The sequence below is a fragment of the Pleurodeles waltl genome, chromosome 2_2 (assembly GCF_031143425.1).
Source record: "Pleurodeles waltl isolate 20211129_DDA chromosome 2_2, aPleWal1.hap1.20221129, whole genome shotgun sequence".
NCBI lineage: Eukaryota > Metazoa > Chordata > Amphibia > Caudata > Salamandridae > Pleurodeles > Pleurodeles waltl.
Window position 1 is genome coordinate 749,300,169 of NC_090439.1, and position 27,505 is coordinate 749,327,673.

At 43.9% G+C, this 27,505-nt stretch overlaps 1 protein-coding gene across 1 annotated transcript in view; it reads left to right on the plus strand.

Annotated features, from left to right (window-relative positions):
• The first annotated feature begins 298 nt into the window (after positions 1-298).
• The window catches only part of LY96 (lymphocyte antigen 96), a 334,361-nt gene continuing 307,154 nt past the window's right edge, over positions 299-27,505 (plus strand). The window contains exon 1 of the mRNA XM_069218918.1: positions 299-457. Within this exon, the coding sequence (XP_069075019.1) occupies positions 340-457 (118 nt within the window). The 5' untranslated portion in view covers positions 299-339. The remainder of the gene's footprint in view (positions 458-27,505) is intronic.

Genomic DNA, 27,505 nt, shown 5'->3' on the forward strand with positions numbered 1-27,505 from the left:
CCCATCCCTTCCTCATCTAGGAGAAGTCTAATCTCTGATAATAGCTTGATTGCTAAGTTATCAAGGCAGTACTTTATGGACTCCACCCACGAGCGACAGAGGATCATTTATTGGAAGCATTGCTAAGCTATCATGCACACACCATTTGTTCCTCTCTGTGCTTACATGCATTGCCACATTAAAAGCTGGGCTTTGTCAGTGTTTGTTTCTGAATTTCAGCCACTGAAATAACCATTATCCGAAAGGGTTAATATGCTTTTGTCTAAAAGCTGCGTGGAGGCTGCTTAATAATATCGAAACCTAAACTTGTTCCTCTTTAATGTTCGGAAGGAGTTGAGAATGGCGACCCAGGGCCCTCTTCTTTTATTTACTCTCTTTATTCAGGCCTTTTGTCGAGCACCAGAGAAATATACCTTGTGCACATCCTCATCGTTAGATCTGGCGTACGTTTACTGTGGTGAGTAAAACCCAAAGGGTGGAAGAGTTTCAAGCAGTTTTTCAATCTGTTGTAGCTTATTTTGGAGCATTTAAGCTCACAGATGCATGACGGGCTGGTTATGCTCGTGCGCGCTTGTCCTGGCTTCGCACTTTCAGAACCGTGGAGATTTAGTGCGTGCGCGCTCTGTTTAATCCCAGCTGTTAACGAGCTCTTTGTACTGTTTCTCTTCAAAAACAATACCGTAACTGACCATATATAACTGCATTATTATCCTTTTTATGTAGAGAGTGATACAGTTTAGGCTGGCTTTATGAAAAGCTCAAAGTCATGTCTGGTCAAAGTGCAACGCGTTCTCGCAAGGTGATTGTAAAGAGTGCTTTTGCTGCTTGCAGGATGCATAGGGACTTATTTATGGGGAATTGGCAAAAGGCAGCACCGCAAGTATTCTTGCTGCGCTGGTCTATGCCAATGTGAAAGGCAGGAATGCACTGTATTCATGCAATATCGTGCATTCCCACTTCTTTCAGTCTTTCCACCAACACAGGCTCCCTTGCACCCTGGTGCAAGGGTGTCTGCATTGCATGCAGGATTGTTTTTGTGCACAAAACAATCGAGAGGTGTTTTCCTCTTTCTATGTGTGCTGTGCTGCAAAATGCAATACACATGGAAAGAGTAAATAACAAGGAGAAATATAAATATTTCTTCTTCTTACACCTCCCGTGGGAAGGTGTAAAGGTTTGGTGCAAGGGAGTCTGCGTTGCATGCGGGATTGTTTTTTGTGCAGAAAGGGACTCCTTTGTACACAAAACAATCAAGAGGCGCTTTCCTCTTTCTATGTGTGCTGTGCTGCAGAACGCAGTACACATGGAAAGAGGAAAAAGCGAGGAGAAATATAAAAATTTCTTCTTCTTACGGCTTCCCTAGGAAGGCGTAAAGTTTTCGCTCTTCCCCAGGTTTCCTTGATTAATCAAATCTGGGACAGTGTCAAAATCTATGGGTGTAACGTGGGAAAACCCTCTGCCATGCCCATGGAACGCCTTCCTGGCTCAGAGCAAGGCAACGTAGCGACTTGCGCTGCTTTGTCGTACTCCATATCTATGCGGCCACTCAATGCCAAGTAAAGTGGCTTTGCATGGACTCATAGATATGTTTAAGAGGTTTGCACTGCCGAAGCATCAGAATAAGTGATGCTCTGGTGGGGCAGGTCTCTCATAGATTAGCCTCATTGTTTATTGCTACGGACCAACCCCCTTCATTTTAGAAAGCATGAAAAATTAATGGAGTAAAATTATATTGCAAAGATTTGAAAGTGTGGGCTTGATTCTATCATAACAGTTGGTTATGGTGTGTTTATTTATTTATGATGTGTTTAGTTATCTTCTATACAAACCCTATGGAAACTGTTGCCACAGGGCAATTTAATGCTTACCAATGTTTCTTTTTACAACAATTCTGGCCCGTATTGCATCAATATTTCTGAAATGGTGAGAGTACATTGGTGCCATCGCAGTATTGCACTAAAGATCATTTCATCATTTTTACACATGGACTGGTGCAAAACGCAATTTTGAACTAATCATTGTGTTCAAATGTGTTTGTGTCTGGAAGTGGAAATGTTAGTGCACAATTTCATCTGGTACAGTATAGTTTATGTAAATCAAACACGAATTGTAGACATTTTGAAATCATTCATATGTCCTCTGAATAACTCCCTGTTTTGTGCATTTCAAGACAATACCCCGTTGAAAAGAATGACTACTAGTTGCAAAACTCTCTCTTGCAGGATTCAATGCTCTGAATCTGTGTGTTGTATCATTGTAACATAAATGATTGTTTTGGACAAACGGCATCATTCTCGCACAGGGTTTGGTACCATGAAGTAGATTGCTTATTTGGCAAATGTATTTGTTAGAAACTGCGTCACTAGTTGACAGAGGTATGCACTGTGTCCAAGAAGGGACCACAATCCTAGTCAGGGGAAGTCACAACACAACCTAAATTATGCTGTGCTCACCCTCCGGTAGCTTGCCACAGAGCAGGCAGGCTTAAATTAGAAGGCAATGTTTAAGGTATTTGTGCAATAACTCATACATGAACACAGTGAAAACAGCACAAAAGACTCCACACCATGTTAGAAAACTTGATTATGATTTTATAAACAAAACAAGACCAAAATGACAAACATCCAATATGTAGATCCTGAGATATGCAATTTTAAAGCTTTAGATGAAAATAGCGCATAGAAGCGCAAAGCAGCAGCTGTGGTTATCTGGTTGCGCTGGACCCGGACAAAGTCACAAGTTCAGGCAGAATTTGCTTGAGCGCAGGCTGGCTAAGGGTCTGACTTGCGCCCGCTGAACATGGTGCCTTAAATCCTTGTGCGCGGTATGTGCGTTGCTTTGCGAGGCTTTGTGAGGCCTTGCAATGCTTTGCATCAATTCTGATAAGCTGTGCGATAAGGCTTTGCAGGGCTTGGCGTCACTTAGAATTGATCCCCAGGAGCTGGGCTGTGAGGCTTTGCAAGGCGTGGTGTCACTGTGTGTTGGTTCTGAAGGGCTTTCAGCTGTGCGACAAGCTTTTGCCGGGCTTTGCTCCGCCTGGCATTGAGTCTGGTGAGGCTGGCAGCTGCGCGGCAAGGCTTTGCGCTTCTTCACAGCAGTTCCGATGAACACCACAGAAGATAGAGCACCTTGGGCCCACTTCCAAGCCAGGGCAGACTCACAGATTGAAGAGTCAAGGTGCAAATGTTTTAAGTCTTTGATGTTCCCTGAGACGTGGGAACAAGAGGCAAGATAACAAGCACTTGGAGATCACTTGTGGTGGGAAGGTAGAGCCCCTCCAGCAGAATCAGGGAGCAGCAGGCAGCAGGGCAACAAGCAGAACAGAAGCCCTTCCACTAGAGAAGTCCAGTGAGTCCTTTGAGCAGCATCACAGTCCTTCTGAAGTCCAGTTGTAGGTCTAGAAGTATCTGATTTGATGGGACCAGAGACCTAGTACTTATACCCAAATATGCCTTTGAAGTGGGGAGACTCCAAAGAGTGGTTCTGAAGTACACCAGTTCCCCTTTCAGCATAGTCCTGTCTGCCAGGAGATCTGTGGTGGGTTGTCAGTCCTTTGCGTGGGGTCAGGCCCCTACTAGTTAAGGTGTAATTGAGAGCCCCTTCACCCTTGCTGCCCAAGAAGACCCATCAGTATGCAGATGAATGCAGATGCAGCTGTGTGTCCTGTGTTTATGGCTGTCTGGATGGAATGCACAAGGGGAGCTGTCACCCAACACAGACCAGACATGGATTGAAGACAGGCTATAAGGCACAGAGAGCAGCAAGAGCAGAGAAATTTCTATTTTCTAAAAGTGACATTTCTAAAATAGTAATGTTAAATCCAGCTTTACCAGTAAGCAGGATTTCTCACTACCATTCAAAACAAACCACAGATGACAACTCCACTCATTTCAGATCAGAAATTACCACTTAAAAGTATATAAGGAAATTCCCAATGCTGGCCTATGAAAGAAGCAGGCTTCACAATAGGGAAAAACGATTTTGGGAGTTTTTTCACTACTAGGACATGTAAAACATACAAGTAGATGTCCTGCCTTTTATATACACTGCACCCTGCCCTATGGGTCACATAGGACCTGCTTTAGGGGTGACTTATATGAAATAAAAGGAAAGGTGAAGGATTAACAAAGGGTTTAAATGCCTGGTCAAGGTGGAAGTAAAACTGCACACACATGCCTTACAATGGCAGGCCTAAGACATGGTTAAGGTTTTCCTATGTGTGTGGACCAACCGTTGGAAGGTAGCAGGGTCATCCTTCAAGCTGAAGGGCATCACCTAGAATTGGTAATGACACTCAGGGGTTGTGAATGCAGACTTCTCATTTGCTCCCTCAGTCAAGGCAATCTGCTAGTACCCTGATGTTAAGTCAAAAGTACTGAGGAATTTGGCAGCACCTAGCCTGTCAATGAGCTCATCAGCTCTGGGGATGGGGTGTGCATCACTGTTGGTGACGGAATTGAGGGCTGTCGTTTGGCACCCTGCAGGGTGGCCCTTGATACCAACACCACAGGGCTGGACCAGGGACTGTTAGAGGGCTCAATCACCCCTAAAGCTAACATCTTGGAGACCTCCTCCTGGATGCTGGCTCTCTCCCTATCTGACAACCTGTAAATTGTGTTTGTTACAGGGGTACTCTCTCCTGTATCAATATCATGGACACACAAATGTGTGAGTGCAGGGGTGAGTGAGAACAATGAGGCAAACTGTCCCAGCAACTGGTAACAGTCACCTTGCTGTTCTGGGGTCAGGTTGGCAGAGAGGTTGAAACCCTCACTGACCCATCATGTTCCATGTTCCTGTGCAGAGAGGCTGTCAGGGAGAGGTTCACTCTTCTCCTCCACACTTTCATCCTTCAGAAGGAGCATGCTCACTTCAGACCTCTCAAAGTGAGGCTTGAATCTTTTGACATGGAACACCCTTAGGGGGTTCCTAGGGGTCTGGAGGTCCACTAAGTAAGTGACCTCTCCTGTACACTCCTTCATTTCGTATGGGCCTGTCCAGGGGTTCCGGAGAACTCTAGGCTCTCCTGGCTCCATGCCCATACTTTATGCCATACTTTATGGCCAGGTTGAAACTCCACCAGAGTGGTCTTCTGGTCATACCAGTGTTTCATTACCTCCTGGCTGCCCTCGAGGTTGCTCTTGGTCTTTTTCCAGAAGCCTTGCATCTAGTTCCAGAGGGCCAGCATACAGCTGACCACATCCTGGGGGGTCTCTTGGGAGCTTTCTCCCACCCCTCCTTGACAGTGCTAAGAGGTCCTCTGAAAGGGTGGCCATAGAGGACTGAACCCTGCTCCTTTTTGCGGCACCTCCTTGTAGGCACAGAGGAGGCATGGCAAGAGGATGTCCCACTTATGCCTCATGGCCTCAGGTAGGCCCGCACACATGCCCTTCAAGATCTGGTTGAACCTTTCAACTAGACCATTGGTTTGGGGGTGATAGGGTGTGGTGAACTTTAAGTTACACCACGCGCATCCCACATGGACTTCATGTACGCAGACATGAAGTTAATGCCTTGGTCAGACACCAACTCTTTGGGGAAATCCACATGGTTAAAGATCCCCATCAGGTGCAGTCACCATCCTCAGAGGGATTGCCTATGGGTGGCGTGTGGCATGGTCTTCCAAGACCAGGATGAATCTGTTGCCTAGGACTGTCTTGGGGTCCAATGGACCACTGACATCGATCCCCACTTTTTCAAAGGGGGTGCCAATGATGGGAAGTGGAATCAGGGGAGCTTTCAGCTTTTTCCCTGACTTCCCACTGGCCCAGCAGGTGGGACAGGACCTGCAGAATATATCTGAGGCTGTCTTCATTCTGGGCCAATAAACGTAGACGGCAAGCCTGGCAAAGATCTTGTCTTGCCCTAAATGTTCTGCTAGGGGTATGTCATGATCCAAGCCCAGGAGAAAGGCCCGGTAACACTAGGGGACCACTAGCACACCAGCTGGCCCAGTACCCAGAGCCTCAGGCTCACTGTAGAGGAGATCATTTTACCAGTAGGCTAGGTGATTCCCTTTACCTGCTGCATGGGTTGAGACCAGTCGCCTCACGTCCTCAAGAGTGGGACACTCTCTCTGTGATTTGCAGAATTCCTTCCTCGTGGGTCCAATGTCATCTTGCCAACCAACTAGTTCAGGTATGTCACCTATGGCGGCAATGTCCTTCCTGGTTGACTCAGGGGCCTCATCTTAAGGGACCCCATCAACCTCCACTGTGGGAACTTCACTGACTTGTTTCCCATATCCCTTGTCCCTTTCCTTGGCAACTGCCTGGGCCGTTGTTCCAGGCACCCTTGACTCACTTTGAAGCAATGGTCATTGAGACCCACTAAGGTAATCCCATCATCTCCAAGTGGGACCTGAGCTCTACCTCCCTGCAGGTAGTATGCTCCAAGTCATTGCCTAACAGACAATCTATAGATATGGCAGGGCTCACACCAATTTTTAGAGTACCTGAGACCCCCCCACTTCAAAGGGAACCAGAGCCACCAGTCGATGGCTTTCATGATTTTCTGTGACTTTGTCTTGGTGGAATGTGTTTGGTAGGACCTGCTCTGCTGACACTAGCTGACACTTGACAGTTGTCATGCTGGCTCCTGTGTCATGCAAAGCCTTCACCCGTTGCCCATTAATGGTGACCCACTGCCTATACTTGGAAGTATTTGCAGGCATGTTAGCTTTTGGCACCATATCTTTATCCCCCAGGGACACTAGGGTTACCCCGTCTGTTCCCCAAAAGTAGCTCAGTCACCCTACTCTCTGAGTGATACACTGGCCAGCCCAAGTGTCTGCCCACCATAGAGGGCTGTACCCTCTTGGGACATTTTGAGTTGCCCTTAGAGTGACCATACTTGGAGCACTCGCTACATTGGGGTACAAACCTCCCTCTCTTATGGTCAAAGAACCTATTCTTTTTAGAATCAGACTGATATTGGTTACCACTACTGCCTTGGGAATTTTTGGGGGGTCCTTTAGAGAACTCATTATTTTTAAAGATCAGGCAGGGTTGCCAGCACTGATGTAAAAAGAAAAAGGCTTCATCTATTTGGAATGCCCATACATGTGTAATACATATCAGCCATAGCTGTGGTACCCCTGGAACCAAGGCCATAATAGGTTTCCCCAAGGCAACTCAATTTATCACTCAAATATCAGCTTTAAATATAACATGACGTGTATTGGTAAATTGCAGGTTCCCTATGAAGAGTATATTGGTGCTGAAATAACATATGTTTATTGCTACCCAACTCAATGATTGTAATGGCTTAATTAGAAATTGAATTGGAAATAAAAAAAAAAGTCTCCAAACATCTGATTGTGAGTTCTAAACTACACACATTTCTGCCTTTGGCATGGGCTTTTCATTTTGGTGTAAACATTAATTCAACCTCACAAATGCTTTTAATTTAGTAGGCTGGGTTGTATACAGGGGAGCTACTTACAAGTAGCTAGAGAGCTACCAGTAGATCACAAGCTACTCATTGGAGAAACCTGGGCTAAATCATTGTTGTCCAGTACATTGCTGTGAAGTATCTAATCCAATGTTTCCCAAACTGTGGGTCGCATCCTTATTTGTAGAGGGTTGGGAAAATCCAAACATTAAATAAAGATGCATTTAATGTTTTTATTTTTCTTGTCACATTTGCTGGTGCTTCAAAGACAGAAGGAACATGTCATGCTATATCTTCTGACAGATTGCTCCTTATTCTTTTAACATGTGGATTGGTGTTTACTATTCTTTTGCTGACTGCAAAGTGAGAAGAGTTTTCAAAGTGAATTATTTTATAGTCTTGCTAGAGTAAAGGGAGTAAGAAAGGAAAGGCTGCAGGATGTTATTTTTTCCAACACACAAAACAGGTAAATACCTTTAAATGAATTGTCTGCATTCAGCAGTTAGAAAAGCAAAAATGAAGCATATTCTTTTGTAATTCTGAAGTGTGCTGGAAACAGAGCTTTTGATAGAATACAAACAAATTAAGATACTTTGGTGTTGAATAAATGATAAATATTCATAGAAGGCCATTTTCCACACCCTATCATTTGTATGCTATATAGTTTTATCAGTAGACTTACATATCTCTGCAAATGTATCAGCCATTTCAATGGAAAATGTGCTCTCTGTAAGTGCCAATACACTACCACATGATGCTTTAGTTACATTCAAAAGTTGCCTCGCCTCATTTCCATTACAGGAAGTCAGGTTGCAATAGTTTTTCATTCTAATAATTGGGTCATGGTTCTAAAGTGTTTGGGAAGTAGTGCTAACCATACATCAAATATTGAGAATGAATAGGAAAGGGGATGTCATATAAGTTATTGTCAACTGCACAATCCCTCTAAATCCCGGTAAATAATGGGGACTCTATTACTTGTCACCAGGTATTCTACGATCATTAAAAAGCATTCATTATTTGACGTGGCTAATTATGACAAAAGAATGCCACAGAGAGCCAGAAGTAGTGTATAAACAAAGCCATGCTCCACATATTTCCTGGTGTTCATCATTTACCATCTAAAGTCTAGATTAAATCAGAAGGGTTTGGGTTACACTTAGTGTATGGGTTACAAGGAAGAAACATTCAGGGTGGCGATCTCAATGGCCCAGAAATTGCTGTTATCCCACTACTGAGAAGTTAGTCAATGAACCTGTGTATGTGCTAGAGGTTGAAGCAAAAAGGCCCTGTATCACATGTTCACAGGCAACTACATTGAATTATTCAGAAAGCCGTTCATCTCAATTAAGTGTCTCATGATATGCATCTGTTCAGCCTTTGAGTCGTCACAAACCTCCACGTTTTTGGACAGGTCCATCACATTTGTCATGTTGTATATTAGGGCCAGTGGTGTAGATGCCATGGTCAGTAGACCACTAGCTGCAGACCATCTGTCCTTACAGTAGTCCAATAATTCAACATAGGAGGGCACAGCCACAGTATTTGGGTCAGGTCGCAGCTCGGTCATTGGCATTTCCAGTGTTCTGAATGGGTGAAGTAGGCGTGCCATGTCTGATCTAGGAGGTATCCTGTAAAAGTTGAGTAATTGATATAATTAGGAAGTAAAGAAGCCCAGTGATCATCAGAGTATTCATACTGTACAATGGACTGCCAAAATTGCGTAGAGGAAGACAAGTGGTTGTCTATAAGTACTTTATGTACGACTGAGAGAAACCCTTCAAATGTGCCCCAGATCCTAATGTAGTATAGTGTAAGTGATTCTTGTAATACAAGGGAGGGAAGCCCAGTCTGTGGAGTAAACTGTGTACCAACTGACTATATAACATGGAATGGGCGTCATTCAGCCTATATTCAGCACAGACGGTACAAAGGGACTTGAGGGTTTCATCACCAAATAGTTGTGTGATCTACTTGGAAGCCCGCTAGTCCCAGTAAATGGTGGCTTACCCAGTCAAAATACTACATCATGCCACAGAGCAGCCAAACCGTGGAGAAGGGAGTCGACCTTCAAAAAGTTTACAAACAGGTTTCTAGACAGTTATTGTATAGTCCACAGGGTAATCCAGTGCCAGGGAGATATTTATTTCTATATAGTGAGGACAACCTCCACCACATAAATAAAAAGTTGTTTTCTTTTTCAGCTTAATATGGCCTTTGTTGTGACAAGAAATATACCAGCTGAGAGACCTGATGAATAACATAAGATGAATCCATTCATGACAGATGGAGACCTCTGATCTTAGGACCTAATAACGAGTCTGGAGTTCCTAGGACTGCCAGACCCATGGTGGAGGTCGGACCGCTGCTCCTGTGGTGGTCTGACCACTACCTTCCAACCTTGGTGGTCCAACTGTCAGGGGACTGCTGTCTCCGCTGGGATCGATGATCCTTATGGGTTAACAGCAGGTGCAGGTTGCAATCAGCCAGGGTGGCGATGCATTCACCACCACCCTGCGGATTACAACCTGGTCCTCCACCAGCTATTTCATGGCGTAGTTTCATATACATTGTAGAATTTCTGGCAATGTCTCACTACTGGTCACTCATATCGACATTTCTGATAGCTCTGAGATGTTGAAGACCAGGAGTATGGTACCCCTTACAAATAATTTCTGTCAGGGACATACCAAAATATAAATTGCAAAATTGTTCTTACAGTTGTAGATACTTTTTGATGTTTACCTGTCAGTCTGGTGAAATAGATATGCTATCTGTTGTCAGGCCCTGCTTAAAGTAATAATAATGAGTACCACATGAGTAACCCATACACCCAACCTGAGTAATATTTATATCATACAACAATGTCCCATAGGGCATTAATAAGAAAACAACTTATGACTGTATCATTACAATACTGGAAAACCATACATTGTATAACTCATTGGATTGTAACACCACAAAGAAAACATGGCCACCCAAGTAGTAGTCAAAATATATTTTATCAATTTTGAACATACAACTGAAAGCAGCATCAAATATCATTCGTAAAGGAGCTCAAAGTGCAAAGTGAAGACAGAGTGCCCATGAAGATCAAGTGAATGGGGCGCAGTGAAACACATAAAAGAACAGAAAACGGACAGAAAAACAACATTAGTAAATATTGTGCATGTATAAAGCAGGTCCAGAATTTCAACAGAGTATAATTGACAATAAGCATCAATTTTTCTGATGATGAATGTGGACGGCAGCTCAACCTTTCTAAATTTGCAGTCAACATCAAGACAAAAAGAGCACAACACGTGTAATTGCTACCTCGGAAACAAGCAGAGGGGTACAAATATATAATGAGGGATTTCAGTATATAAAAAAAGTAGACCAGAAATCCTATGGCCATATCTAAGCTACCTGTTATGAATCCAGGAAATCTGCAACGCAGTAAGAGAAACAAAGGAAAAAGGAAATTAACCAAAATCAAAAGATGTATTGCCCAACCAACTCCATGATATTCAGAGATAAAAGGTCAGGGTTAACTGTGAGTTTTTATGGACCTGCAGTAGTAAGGAAATAAGGGTGGGCAAGGTTATATAAAAGGTGCCAAAGGGTTGACTAGGAAATGAGGGCCCTTTAAAAGGTACGCTTACAGCTGAATTCCGGGAACTGGCATTCCTGAGGATCGTACGTTTAGTAGCATTGGGTAAACAAGCATTCTAAGGCGATTGTGTTGGCGGCAAAGTCAGCTAACAATATGCTGACCCCCAAGGTAAATATATATCAACTGAAATTCAAACTAACTAAATTTGTAAATAGTACCCATAAAAACTCACTGAGGGCTGCTTTGCATGAGGAAGTCACCCTCTTCTTCCTCACCTTTCACCGTGAATTGAAGCTGAAGTTTCCTGGCTCTCCTCACATTCACCACCGCAACCACATTCACCATTTTTTAAGGTGTTCCTCCCACTGTATTGCATGATGATTTTTTATTTCAGTTGTCTAGCCTCCAGTACCAAGATGTGAACCAGGCTTACCTCGACGAACACTTGTGTGGCAAATGAAGTATATCGCAATGTTCTCCTCCTGTTTGCTAATTGTAAAAAAGTCCTAAACTAGAGGAGTACATTCTTACAGGTCCAATGCCTGAAGAAGAACTGGAAGTAGGTGGGTGTGTCAATTGCCTCTCTACAGTGCATACTTCTACTGATGCATATGTTGGTGCAGGTCTCATACCTCGGAGCAGGTTGGATAGTAATACCGTACTTCTCTGTGCCAGCTTCCACAATGACTGGCTCATCGTCATCATCCTCCTCACCATCATCCACTTCCATGATTCTAAGGCTTTATGGAACTTTTCTTTCCCCTTGCCTCATCTGACCTATCAAAGGAATCTGCCGGGGTCCACTCCGTGCCCCCATCAGAAGTGGTGATGGAGTAGCACCCTTTCTTTTTCTTGCTGGTGATCTGGGAGCCATTATTTCCAAAAGAGGTTCTTGCTCAGCAGTAAGCTCGACCTTTTGTTCTTCTCCAACCTCAGGAAGATCTAATATTGCTGGCCACAGTTGCTGTCCACTTTGCTCTGTTTTCTGAAACAGCCGGGTGCTACTTTGTGAAAGGGACAAATCCAATTCAGCGTTACTGCTTGTCAGTGTCACCATTATTGCAGTGGCTGCATCACTGACACACATATTCTTGGGCTTAAATTGGTGCTGTAGATGAGGGAGTGCTGCTCCCAGTTTCCACCCTGGAGGCCGGGGTGGCAGGCACGCGTCTACAGAAAAAGATTGTGGTTGGCACACCACTGGTGGAAAGCTGCTTCTTCTCAATGCCCACTTTCTTTAGAACCATCTTAAAGCTTTCAGTTGGCAGTGGCGCTGAGCTGCACAGAAAGAAGAGATTAGAGGACTTAATTATCAGGCCTTCTCTTTGGCAGTACTGTGGGTGATATGACGTCTCTTCTCTTGTGCACCTAAAAGCAACCAAGCAAGAAAAACATGTAGTTAGTGAAACGCATTGTTGCAGGTTGAAATAATACAGACAAATGCAATATTAGTGTGGTTGGTTACCTATGTAATAAATACCAATTTAATCAAACCACAACACTACACCATAAAATTTCATTTCAAATCAGGCAGCACAACATGCAGATATAGCTCTTTGTTTTATCTCCATGGTTTAAAGGAGACACCTGTGGTAGTGAGAGAGAGGTGCATGGGATAAACCTTAAAAACCTGTGGAGTCAAGGTGGTCCAGGGGAAATTGATAAATCATTAAAAAAATAAATTATGCTGCTGATTTGTCTGCACTGCAGCCAGGGTGTCCAGGAGGAAATGGAATTATTATACATCTAAGAACCCAAATGCTGTTGTGCGGCTGTGGGCCTTTGGTGGATGGATGGATAGAGGAATGGTGGTGGATGGAAGGAAGGATGTATCAAGGTAAAATGCAGAATCATATCAAATGAAATGTAAAAAAATAAAACATTAAAAATTCAATAAAAACAAAATTTAAAAAAGAAATATCAAAATAAACGTAAAAATGAAAATTAAAAATTAAAAGAAAAGAAAAAAGAAATAAAAAAGTTTAAAAAAAATAGAATAAATATTTAAAATAACAATTTTAAATAAAAACATTAAATAGAAAATTCAAATATAAACTTAAAATAAATAAATGATCATTAAGTAATGATATTTGTATGTAAGCCTATGGCAAAAACACACTGGCTGGATGCACACAATGACTGTCAGACACATAGTAAAACAAAAAGAAGGAGCAAGGAGCCATGGCAAACAAAGAACACATGCAAGTCTTTTGGCAAAGGTACACTGGCTGGATGGACAAAATGGCCTCTAGGCACATGGTCAAACAACACCAAGGAGCAAGGAGGAATGGCAAACAAAGAACACATGCAAGCCTATGGCAAAGGGACAGTGGTTGGCTGGAAAAAATGGCCACCAGCCACGTGGTCAAACAACAAGGAGCAAGGAGCAATGGGGAACAAAGAGCCTATGCAAGCCTATGGCAAAGACACACTGTCTGGTTGCACAAAATACTCCCAGCCACATGGTAAAACAATAAGGAGCAAAGAGGCATGGCAAACAAAGACCACATGCAAGTCTTTTGGCAAAGGTACACTAGCTAGATGGACAAAATGGCCACCCGCCACATGGTAAAACAACAACAATAAGCAAGGAAGCATGGGGAGCAATGCAAAGACACACTGACTGTGTACACAAAATGGCTGCCAAAACATGGTAAAACAACAGCAAGGAGGCATGGCAAACAAAGTACACTTGCAAGCCTATTTCAAAGGGACATTGCCTAGATGCAGAAAATGGCCATCAGCCACATGGTCAAACAACAACAGCGAACAAGGAGGCATGGAGAACAAAGAACACATGCAAGCCTATGGACATTGACAACACAAAATTGCTCCTGGCCACATGGCATGGAGAACAAAGACAAATGGTGGACAATGACAGGCACACAAACACCCACACACACATACACAAACGCACTGGCCATAAAGAGGCATTGTGCTAACACTGAAGAAAACACTAACATTAATTCAGCAATGCAACACACCACAATTAACTGAGCTATGCAAATTTCACAACAACAGTACACATCCTCCTATGCCACCAAATATTACCACACACTTATACACTTTTTGCATAAAAATGAAATGCAAACAATAGCCAACATCCCTGCTCTAAATGTACGTCTAAAACCATTTACCACTAAAATGTTTATTTCATACACTGATGACTACTAGTTCTGGGTCTACTGCCTAGATGGCCCTTTGGAAATCTAGGCCACATAGTAAAATAATGGTGCAAAATGGTGCAATGTAGAAAAGGACAGGTGCTGAGCTGCGCAATAATTTTCCATTACAAAAGAAGAAAAATCCCTGATATGCAAAATAAATAACTAGGTCCATATTTAAACTCTATGCCACCCACCAGTATAATTTTTTTAATCAAATTAAAGTACAAAGAAATACGGGTGCATACCCAAGCAAACAAACAGCACCCTGGTTTAATAGTTTTGGAACCTACTTGTGTGATTTCACAAAAACAAAGTCCAAAGGTATATTGAGTAGACAAACAGAGTGATCCTCCCACCTCGAAATCCAAATGAAAAGTGACCAGGAGATGGACAGAGCACTGGGAGGAGCCTGCTAGACAGGAATAGGAAGTTGGATTCTCTGGGGCACTTCCTTCCTGTTTGAAAAAAAAGAAAAAAGGCTTCTCAATCGGAAAAAAACATCTGAAGGGTCCATTGGAGAAGAAAATCCACTCAAAAAACACTTTTTGACCAGATTTTGATGTTTCTCGAGTAGAAAATCTACTCCAGGTGCACTCATGTTCATGATCGGGTCTGTTTTGGCTGCTGTGCAGGGCAGAAGAAGCTCGGGTAAATGTGTAGCATGCACTCGCTAGCAGCCCTGGCTATTTGTGGCACTCATGAGAGAGTGCCAAAACCAGACCTCGCACATGCAAATGAACACTGCTTGGTGCCAGATTGCGGAATTCGGGAACTCCCCGTGGATCGGCCAAAATCTGGTGGAGCGGACTTCTATGCCCGTACCTAATCTGAATCCAAATCAAACCTAAAATCGTATACCTGTAGATTTATTACCAACTACATTAGGCAAAATTAAGTTGTGAGAGAACCACATAACATGCATTATCATCTAATAACATTCACCCTTATAGATTAGCACTGAAAACAGGTTCTGCAGGACCTAGTGGAAAAGGTATCCAGGTTTATGAAACTCTGTCTGGCCACAGCTTCCAGTCTTGTCTTGCTGGAGCATTTTGAGAAACAAATAGTCAGAAAGTAAAATCTTGCACCAAGGAGTACAATCCCATCTTATTGGTGATGTGTCCTTCTCCCATTTGCGAATCAGCTACTACCGCCTTTCAGATATCAGTAACTGACAACTCGAACTGTCGACACAAACTATTGATGCAATGCATACCCAATCACAATTAGGAAGGAAAATGGTATAGGTCACATAACTGTTTCGACTGGTCGGAAATAAAATTCAGACTCTTAAAATGGGGTTTGTACATCAGAAAAAGTAATTTGTGGTTGCAGGCCCAGTGATTTTGCAAATCGCAGGGCATGCATTTGCAAAATCCTTTCCTTCATCTGACTATAAGCCCTTATGTAAAACATTTGACAGGGACAAGCCAGTTGGTGTATCTCCATTTCATCTTGGTTTGCCTGAAACCATGCTTGGATCCTGATCAACCTTGAACTGCTATTTTTCAATGGCGCTTTACATTTCCTAGGTGCTTTTGGTACTAAACTTTAAAAAATCATTATTACTGTTCCCCTTATCCAAATGTAATTGTTTTGGTGTCTTTTGTTAATTAAATATTTCTCTGTTTTTCTAAATTGGTTTAAGAATTTGATTATATTTTCTTGACTCTAAACATTTTAGTACTGCTTGAACATAACACACTTCTGTTGAATCTGACATCCTTGGTGTGATTCTCCTCCCAAGTTTTGCCTTCCATCCTACTCTTTTTGCTGACTTCGTTTTTGCTGAATTTAGAACTCTGTGCACTTTACCACTGCTAATCAATTCTAATAAGCTTGTTCTCTCTCCTAGAAACATAGCAAAACTGACTTTCACCCAATATGCACATTTAATTTACTTGTAAGTTCCTAGTAAAGTGGAGCTACATGTACCCCGGGTGTAGAAAAGTGCCCTTGTTGGCATGGTTGCCCCCACTTTTTTCCTGATATTGATGCCAACTTGACTGAGAGTTTGCTGGGATCCTGCTAACCAGACCCCAGCACCTGTGCTCTTTCTCAAAAAGTGTACCACAATTGGTACACCCCTGGCACACCCCTGGCACACAGTTAAGTCCCTTGTAAAAGGTACCCATGGTACCAAGGAGCCTGTGGCCAGGGAAGGTCCCCAAGGGCTGCAATATGTATTATGCCGCCCTGGGGGACCCTTAGCAAGCATATGTACACTGCCATTATAGCTTGTGTGTGCTGGTGGGGAGAAATAGACAAAGTAGACAGGGCACCCCTCCCAGGGTGCCATGCCCATCAACTACTGCCTGTGGCATAGGTAAGTCACCCTTCTAGCAGGACTTACAGTCCTAAGGCCGGCTGCACTATTCCACAGATGAGGGCATAGCTGCATGAGAAATATGCCCCTATAGTGTCTAAGTCCATTCTTAGACATTGTAAGTGCAGTGTGGCCATTATGAGTATATGGGCTGGGTGTTTGTCATTACAAACTCCACAGCTCCATAATGGCTTCAATGAATACTGGGAAGTTTGGTCTCAAACTTCTCAGCACAATAAACCCACACTGATGCCAGTGTTGGATTTGTTGAAAAATGCATTCAGAGGGCATCCAAACTGCTAGAGCAGGATGACCAGTCTGTGCCAGCCTGCCACTCCCAGATGAGTTTCTGACCACACAGGGTGAGAGCCTTTGTGCTCTCTGTGGCCAGAAACAAAGCCTGCACTGGGTGGAGATGCTTCACACTTCTCCCCCCGCAGGAACTGTAACACCTGGCGGTGAGCCTCAAAGGCTAAGGCCTCTTGTTACAGTGACCTAAGGCCCACCAGCTAGTGGAGTTGCCCAACCCCCGGACAAAGCCAAACTTTTGGAAGCAAGTCCAGTGAGAAAATTATGGAAAACAAGGAGGTGTGACCACCTCAGCTGGAACCACCTCTAAAGTGTCCAGAGCTGAGGTGACCCCATCCTTGCAAAATCCTCCATCTTAGATTGGAAGACAGGGACCAATTGGGTTAGGTGTGGGATTCCTCCCTAAAGGGAGTGGGCACAGGAAGGGTGTAGCCACCCTCAGGGACATTAACCATAGACCCCTGTAACGCCCCCAAATCCAGGATTTAAGGGCTCCGATGAACCTAGCTTGTCAGATTCCTCACAATCTCACAAGAAGTAAGAAGAAAGAAGAAGGACTGCTAAGTTGATCCCCAGCGGAGAAGACTGAAGACGCAAACTGACTTGGTCCCAGCCCTACCGGCCTGTCTCCAGCATATAAAGCCCTGCTAACAGAAGGTGACGCATCCTGCAGGACCAGCGACCTCTGAAAAGTCTCCAGAGGACTGTCTGCATCACAGAGGACCAAGAACTCCCGTGGACAGCGGCCCTGTCCAAAAAGAAACTCCATCTAAGGACTCCTGAACTGCACTGGATCTGCAAGTCCTGCCCACTCTGAACCCAATGCCCACGCCCCATGTCCAGGTGGCCAACCAACTAGAACTAGTCCCCAGGTGATTCTGAGCAGGTACCCAGCTTGGGTTGACCCCTCCTGTCCAACACGACCATGCCTGCAGCCTGAATCCGATGACCCCCTCGACCGCGACAGAACCGGACGAATGTTCCCGGTGCCAAAAGGTACAACTGCACCTGCAGCCCGCTGGCCTTGGGGAATCCAACCTTCAGTGCAGCAATGTCCAGCAGGTGGCCCTTCTCCTTCTCAAGCCTTTGGTTTCCTGAAACGGCCCCCCCCCCCGGAGTTCAGCTTCAGCATCTGTGTGGACCCCCAGTTTCCCCTATAGGAAAGCATTGGGAGCCCAACGCTGAGTTTGCACCCTGCACTCTGCTACTCCTGTGCCGCTGAGGGTGTGTGTTTGGTGCTGACCTCTAAACATCCCAGGTCTGCCCTCCGAAGACGTGGGTACTAACCTGCAAGCAGGCCTGATTCCGAGTGCCCCCCAGTCTCCTTAGGAGCCCATGTTAAATGGACCTCAAATTTGACCTCTGCACCCAACTGGCCCGTGTTGCTGGCGGTGGCTGTTTGAGGTTAGCTTGAACCCCAGTCTGTGGACATCCTAACCCCCAGAGACTGGAACTGTAAGTGTTGTACTTACCTCAAAACTATGCTAACCTTTCCTCACCCAGAACTGTTTCTGAAAATTGCAGTGTCAACTTTTAAAACAGATTATTGCTACTTATTCAAAAAACATATAACTTGCCAGTTTGAACCAAAGTGGTATTGTCACATATGTTGGATACTTACTTGCAAATGTACTTACCTGCAACTTGAATCTTGTGGTTCTAGAAATAAAGTAACAAAATAAATGTTTGCTGCATAAAAACCATTGGCCTGGAGTTAGTCATTGAGTGTGTGCTTCATATATTGCCTGTGTGTGTACAACAAATGCTTTGACCTACCCTCTGATAAGCCTAACTGCTCGACCACACTACCACAAAAGAGCGCATTTTGTATTATCTACTTTATCTTCTGTTAAGCTTCTGGGGGACCCCTGGACTCTCAGCACACTATATCTCATTTTGATATACTATATACAGAGCCAGCTTCCTACACCTGGTCTGTAAATTAAATGCTACTTGTTGGCCTGTAGCACTGATTGTGCCAGACACTTAAGTAGCATTATGTCTCAGCCCTACCATTGTAGTCTGTGTGTGCAGTTTAAACTACTGCTTCGGCCTGACAAAATAAACGCTTTGGCAGGCCCAAACCCTCATTTTTAATACCTATAAGTCAGCCCTCAGGTAGGCCCTAAGTAGCCTTTAGGGCAAGGTGCAGTGTATTTAAAAATATGTATATGTACTTTTAATTTTTACATGTCCTAGTAGTGAAAAACTCTTAAACTCGTTTTTCACTACTGCAAGGGCTGCCTCTCACATAGGATAAAGCCTGCCTCTCACATAGGATAACATTGGAGTTACCGTATTACGTTTAATAAGTGCTAACTTTCAATTGGGATCAAGTAGGAATAAAGAGTTTGGTGTCAGAAGAATTGTAATTTAAAACCATTTTTAATGGTAAAGTCAGATTTTAAGTAAAATTCTGAAACTAACATGTTTAGAATGTTGATATTTTCTTGTCCTAACCATTAGGTGCCTGCATCTGTATCCTAGGCCACATGACCTAGGCCCCCATTATGAGTCTGGCGTTCCTAGGACCGCTGGACTCGCAGTGGTGGTCCGACCGCTGCCAATGCAGAGGTCTGACAGCCACATTATGACCGTGGCGAAAGTGCCATTGTCCGACTGCCGGCACCACCACTTTTTCATTGAAGGGTGGCCTGGTAGTACTGGCAGTCTTAATCCGCCAGGGCAGCACTGCAAGCAGCACTGCCCTGGGGATTATGACTCCCATGTCTGCCAGCTTTTGCATGGCGGTTGCACCGCCATGCAAAGACTGGCAGAAACAGGGTGCTAGATGCCCCATGGGGGCCCCTGCACTGCCCATGCACTTGGCATGGGTAGTGCAGGGGCCACCACGGGCAGCCCGCTGGGCAAGCAGGAAACTCATAATAGGGCCAGCAGGCAGAAGACTGAACTGTCGGTCTTCCGACCTAACGAGTACACTTGAAATGAGGCCCTGAATGTAGCTGTCAGTTGGTCTTTGCGTGTTTCTCCCAAAAAGTGAAACAAAGGGGAATAGGTGTTGACAGGATGGACCATCTCTGACTTGAGGAGGGGGAGGAGCTGTCACCCACCACAAAGGGTTGGACAATAGTCTTTTGTGACCTCAGGCAAGCTGGGGCCAGGGCCGGGAGGCAGGACATTCCAAGCACCTTGAAAGCTCAAGAAATGTCTCCTACATCAAAGTGGGCACCAGGTATACATAATGGACCTCCAGACCAGGCTCTTCAGTGCACCTCTGGACCTTTGGAAGACTCAGAATGAATGTTGTGCTGCTCTTCAAGAAGCCTGCTACTCGCTACTCTGTTGCCCTGCTGCCTGAGTGAAAGGACTGGACCTAAATCTTGAACCCAAGTCCAGCAGTGTGACTCCCATTGTTAGTTGGATGACCTCCTGGTGAGAGCCTCAGAGATGGAAACCGTCTTGAACCCAGCATCTGGACTCTGTCTGCTGTGAGTTTATCCCCCCAAGTGGTGCCACCTCAGACCTGGCCCCTTGGACTTAGGCCTGAAAGTGCTCTGCCAGCCCAGCTGCGGTCAGAAATAAGGCAGTGCAATATATCTCCTCTCAGCTCTGCTTCAGAACTACCACAGCACAATGCATTCTCACATTGCAGCCTGCAGTCTCCTAGGAACCACTGCTGCGCAACTCATCCTCAATGCAAGCCTTCAGACCTCAAGCCCCTCGTCTATGTCATCCTTGATGACGATGCAGGACTCCACTTCACAGCCCGCAGCTACTTCAGAACCGCCAGTGCCCGATGCATCTTTGAAGCAAGACTTTGCATCTCAATCCCCTCATCAACGGTGATGATAATGATAATGCAGTACCTCGTATCAGAGCCTTGCAGCTCCTCAGAACTGCCATTGCACAACACATCCTCAATGCGGGATCTCACAATACTATGCAACCAGGATTTAAGGTACTTTGTTCAGCAGACGTAACTTGGCGCCTGTGTCCCGGCTGCACTCCATTGTGGTTGGCCTGAACTTGTGCCTTTGCTCTGGTCAGGCGCAACCAGATAACCACTTGGTGTATTGTGCTTCTAGGCACTATTTAATTTAAATCTTTAAAATTGTCTATTTTTGGTTATTACATTTTTGTTGTCCCAAATGATTTATTATGATTTACTCTATGTTTCTAAATTGATGTTGGATTTTTCTTGTATTTTGCTTTCACTTCATTACTGCCTGAAATGCTGCATAAATACTTTCCACATTGCCTCTATGTTAAGCCTGACTGCTTTTGTGCCAGCTACAAGATGGTTGTGCACAGGTTAATTTAGGCCTTGCATATGTCTCACCCTGACAGAGATTGTGGTTGCTGCTTGAGTAGGGATTCATCCCCTCAACCAGTAACCCAGTTTCCTATAACTTCCCTGAGGATAGTCTGCTGCTTGTGCACAGCCACCAGTGAGTGAGCAGAGATTCTCCAATCAGTGTGTTTTGTTCTAATCAGCTTGTGTTTCTTACATTTGTAATGTTTACCCATTCCCAAATTAATAATCAAATTTTTGACTGTTATGTTAGAGAAGAAATCTACAAGCACTAAGACGCTTTTTGAGATACCAGAACATCTGTGCTGAAATATCATACCCAATTTGACATTGCTCGTTTATCAAACATAAAGGTGATAACAACCCATCAGGCCTTTCAGTAGAGGGTTTTGCATCTTACCAAACACAACAATTTTGTACATTGAGTATCCTTAAATTACAAAGACCATCCTAACAACTTCACAATTTAGACAATAGTCCTTTATAATGCAAAATGGTTTTCTATCAGGATGCTTTGTTACCATTTCAAAAATTTATTTTGGATTAGTTTAGTTGGGACCTGCAAACCTACTTATTTTTCTGGGCAAAGTTACACTTTGTCTATTACATCTAAGGTTCCTTATGTATGTCTGTTAAGACATTTTTAGGCAATGGTACATGTTTTAGCATCTTCTCAGCAAATTATTACTCAAGCAAAATTCATTACTCAATTTGCTGTCCCACTTTCCAGGTCAAAATATAGTTGCAACATTATGGGGGTCATTTCAACATCGGCAGTCTTTTCACAAGACCGTTGTGCTGAAGACCGCCAGTGCTGGCGGTTTTCCGCTCGGCGAATTATGACTGCTGGCAGCCCTCTGTCCTTTTCCGGATGGAGAGCCGCCAGAAGCCATACTGGCGGTCGGTGGGGAAGTGGAGGTTGCTCCACCTCCACCGCCCCGTCAACAGAACACCGCCCATCGAATCACGTTACGTGATTCGGCGTGGCGGTGTTCTGTTGATGGGGTGCTGGCGGCAGAGCAGCCACCATGGATCCCGTCCCCTCCCGGAGGATCAACGGACCAGGTAAGATGATCGTCCGTTAGGGGAGGGGGTGGGGTGCTGTTGTGTGTTGTGTGCGTGCATGGAGGTGTGCGTGTGAGTATGAAGAGGGGGTGTGTGAGTGCGTGTATGCATGCGGCGTGTAGTGTGTTTGGAAATGTGTGGGTGTCTGCCTGGATGTATGTCTGTATGGATGTGTGCGTGTATGCCTGAATGTGGGTGTGCTTGCATGACTGTGTGTGTGTCTGTTGCCATGTTTGTTCGTGTGTGTGCGGGTATGTGTGTTGGTGGTGTCTGCATGCATGTCGGGTGTGTGTCTGTGTAGTGATGCCGAGGGTAGGGGTGGGGAGGGGGTTCCTGCCACCTTTGGGGGGTGGCAGGCAGTGGGGGGTGTCGAGGAAGGACTCGGCCGTGGGGATGGGGGTGGGGAGAACCCCTATTAGTTTCAGGGAAGGGATTCCCTGGCACTGATAGTGCTTACCGCCATGGATTTCATGGCGGTGCCCAACCCCATGAAATCCATGCCGGTCAGCCGGGTCGTGATACCGCCGGCGGTCTTGTGAAGGCTGCCGGGCTGGAGACCCAAGTCTCCAGCCCAGCAGTCGTCTCCGCCCTGGCGGTCGGTTCGGAAAGGTGGCGGATGACCATGGCAGGAACCGCCATGGTCATAATTCCAATTTTTTTACCGCCAGCCTGTTGGCGGTAAGACCGCCACTTCTCCGCCAACCGCAAGGGTTGTAATGAGGGCCTAAATCTAGGAAGAACAACATCCACTTAGTTGTTATGAATGTATACATTTAATTTTCTTTAAATGCACTGGTTTGTGATAGTCAGTAAAAATTGCAACTGGCATTATTGCGAGCTAAAGCTCTTTTCAAATCACACATTGAACATCTTGGAAACCTAAGTCAATGCATATATCCTTCCATTCTCCGGCACGTAGGTGCACACTTTTTGTACTGTAACATTCCAGGACTCATTTATCTTAGAAGTAATGAAGTTCACAAATCTCCCAAGCACAAAATCTGACTTTGGGCATCATTTAGAGTTTAGCTGAGAGGGTACTCCATTGCAAACGCAATGGAGTACCCTCTCTGCCAAAACAAAGTTATGCCCACCTCATTTAGAGTCGGACAGAACTGCAGTATGTCAGCAGCAGAGACTGACATTCATCTCTGACAGCCTCATGCAGCAGGTGCCATCAGAGGGCCAATTTACAGAGGGTGGTCAAACGGACAGTTTTTACTGTTCATCACCTCCAGGTAGATCCAGGCGGCAGGAGACAGTGAAACATTTTTAATGACCCCCCAAGCCATGTTAGAAATCTCCTACGGCGAAGGGGTCATTGCTTTTATTATTTTCAAATATAAAATCTTGCTTTGGGATTTTGTTTTTTTAAATTAAAAAAAATATTGTATGTTTGCTGTATGGCTCCACCATGATGGTAGATCTATCCATCAAACTTTCAATACATTGACAGGACCTGCTATGACTGCAGTGCCTACCAATGCAAAAGATGTCTACTCAATGGGCAGACATCTCTAACTTCAGAGGGCAAGTACTCTCTCAGGGCGACAGAGAAAATCCTGCCCTTCATTTTAAATCTTCCTCCCATTGAACTTAAGGACTCAAATTACATTTGTTCCTTTTGAAAGTATCTTAAAACTCACATGTTCAAGCTATTCCTGAATTAATCAGCCCACTCCATTCCAGTTGAAACCACTATATTTGACTCTTTATTGTAAACTCATACCTCTCTATATTTTCTCTTTATGTATGCATGCATGTATATGGTATTTTCGTAGTGCAAACCTAGCCAAAAAGGCTACGCTATTATTTGATACATAACTTTCACATTTTTACTACTTCCGTTTTTTATAAAGAGCTCTAATTTCGTAGACTATAGTTGCACTATAAAACGTTGAGTTGATGAATAAGCCTCCAAAAGACAGTTAAAGCACTAATCATGAATAAAACACAGTACATAATAAAAAATAAAAAAATAAACTACTTTGCTGTTTTCTTCCCATCTGAATCTCTGTCATCCTGCAATAGTTGATCTGTCTAGGCAGGGAACATTCCTCCACTAAGGTGGAGGAGTGTCACCCCACATGATTGTGGGGAAAGGAAAAATAAAATGACAATAAAGCGATGTTATTGTAATTTTATTTTTCCTGGGAGTTAGGGGCAGGGCGGGGCTGGTGCGAGGGAGCTGGAGGAGGGCTGTAGGAGGGGTTTTACAGCACAAAGTGGGAATCTCTGTTTGGCTGGCCACGTTGGGTCGGCCAAACAGACATGCGCACTTTGCATGTTCTCTACCCGGCTGTATTGCACAGCAGAGTGGAGAACCTGCCCAGGCTCCCACTCCCAGTCTGAGTGGCGAAGCAGGCTACTCCTGACCAATCACAACGCTGCTGTCATAGTGGTGACAGCAGCGTCGTTATTGGCTGGTAGCCTGTGTGCAACTGAGTAGAGGAAGAGGACAAGGATGGAGGGGAGAGGTACACGTTAACCCCCAAAGGTAAGCGTTTTTTAAAACTTTTTTTTTTCACCCCCTATCCATTTCTGCCCCACCATTCCCGATGAGTGGCAGCCACCACTGTGTCTAGGAGCCAACAAAGTGAAAAGGTTTATTAACAAATCTGTGATACTAATTTATAAAGCCTCTAAGCCTCTTCGAATTTCTTGAGTGCACTCTGGATTAGTGTATGAGTAACAATCACATTAGATGAGATTAACTATTGTAACATTTTTGCTTGTACATGAAACTGGTGATTCTCCAATTTATCATGCAGATTGTGTTCCCACTCTTTCTGCAAATCTAGATTTTAATATATACATATGTTCTCCTACTCCCTGTGAATGAATAAATATGTAATCCAAATAAATGGCCAGGAATAGTTTTAGATGTACTCTGGAAACATCATGACTTTGCTATATATTTCCAGGAATACGTGGTGCTTAATCATGTAAAAAGTTTCAGAAACGGTTTCCTGGGGATACACGAGTAAATTACACCTAAACGTGGAGAAAGACACATCTGTTCACAGGAAATGCTTTGTAAATCAATCATGGACTTTCAGGTCTAATTCACATCTAGGACAGGAATAAAATTACTTCTTCCTTAAAAGAGTTTATAATGTGTTGATCCAAACATTTTAGTATTTGTAAAACACTGACAAAATGATTTCATGTTAAGGAATCATTTTGTTCTTTTATTTCTTTATATTGATGTCTTTGTTTTCAAACTCCAACACAGCCAACATGTGTTTTGAGATACACACCTCTTTTTCAAGGCATCCACAATATCAGTAGTGGCTTTAAATTTCAATTATGGGATGTAGCTATCAGTTTATCGCATCTCTTTCAATATTTTTTCCCCAAAACAAATTGGTATCAGGAGTTTCTTCTGAAATACATACCGAGCTTTTTGCTGAACCTCACACAGTTCTTCTACAGAGGCTTCAGCATTAGGTTAGTTAAACATATGGGTTAAACTCATGGACGTCAATTCTATGTCAGGACCGGAGGCTCAGATTATGCTTCTCTTTCCATGCTCTTTATTTAACAGCAGCCAATGAAAACCATGGAAAACAAAAAACTACATATCCCAACACTGAAGATATGTCACGTGATAACCATAGAGGAGGAGACCTATAAAGAGATGCTTCACACCCAACCACGCCTCTTTCTTTGCTGCTTCGCAGCCAGTTAAGTGATTCATTGATGTTTTATGCATAATATTGTTTTTTGCTTATAATCTAATTGGGAGCGGTGCTTTGCCCTCCCCAAAGCGGCCGCTCGGCTTGATTTCATTGTGTGGAGTGGGAGCTTGGGAGCGAGGACTTGCGCGCCTCGACGCAGTTCTCTAATTTTATTGCTGGTGTTTTACACGTTTATTTGCCGACCAGAGTCCGCGCTGTTTATCCAGCAGTCGCGCGTCTCTGTGCCGGCTCCAGGGATTGTTTATTTTAGCCCTGAGGGCGTATTTATTCTGCCGCTCCTTCCCGGAGCTTGAAATTCTTTTCCCTGCCCCGGGAGGCCTAATTATTAAGCACGTAGCACCGAGGGCGTATTTATTTTACCGCTCCTTCCCGGAGCTTGAAATTCTTTTTCCTGCCCCAAAGGGCCTAATTATTTAAGCGCTCGTCTCAAGCGTCTTCTTAGAACACACGCTCTATGCCTCTGCCCCGGGGGGGACTAATTATTTAAGCGCTCGTCTTAGTTTTTAGTATCCTGGCCTACCAATGGTTTTTTTATCTAGGAATCATCTTTCAGCAGAATACTCCATATTGTTATGTTTATTTGTAAGAGAGTATCAGATGTTAGAGCTCTAGACTTGGCAGGGAGAGTTTTTTCCTCTTCTATTTCACGTTGAACTTAATGTATTCTGAAGTCAGTTGCTTATCCCTATTTCGTAGATAATCCCAAACTTTGGGTAGTTCAGTACCTTAGAGCTTATGAGGTGAGTACCAAAGAATTTCGTTCTGATATGGGGGGTCAATTGTTCATTTCTTTGGTTAAGCCTTATTGAATGAAGCAAGCATTGATGTTTTCAATATTTGGTGCATTTTTCCTCCAAGGGTGCTATGGCTTCAAAGTTTTTTGCTTGGGCTCTCGTTTGGAGGACACTCTAAGGGCGACAGACTGGTCTTCCCCTTCTATGTTTAAAACTTGTTGCTGTAAACCAATTGTGGATATTGCATCGGTGGTGGTAAATCAGCTTTGAACAAACATAATCTGAGCCTCCGGTCCTGACATTGAATAAAAACAATTCTAGCATTCGCGCTAAGAATTTTTCATTTCTATTAAGGACACGGAAGCGAGGATTATCCCACCGCACTGTATGTTTATGTTATTTTGTGGTACATCAGGTTAATATGTAGTTCATGTACAAAAAATTGTTACTGTATTTCAGTGCTTTCCCACCCTATTTGGTAGTGGATATAAGTATCTTTTTATGATGTCCAGATTTTATGGTCTGAATTTTTCTTTTTTCCTAGGAAAAGATGAGAAATGGATTTCGTTTCGATTTGTCACTATTTCAAGTTTCCAGTCGGGTTGGAGCCATATATTTAATTCTCCAGGTCATCTTTTTCCAGGATTGCGTTTACAGGATTCATGTTTAAGACTATGACTTTATCTGTTGCGAATATTGGTCAAAGAAAGAGGAGTGGTTGGGTGTGAAGCATCTCTTTATAGGTCTCCTCCTCTATGGTATCACTTGACATATCTTCAGTGTTGGGATATGTAGTTTTTTGTTTTCCATGGTTTTCATTGGCTGCTGTTAAATAAAGAGCATGGAAAGAGAAGCATAATCCTCGCCTCCGTGTCCTTAATAGAATTGAAAAATTCTTAGCGCGAATGCTAGAAAAAAATGTATTCACCAAAATGCCAGGGGT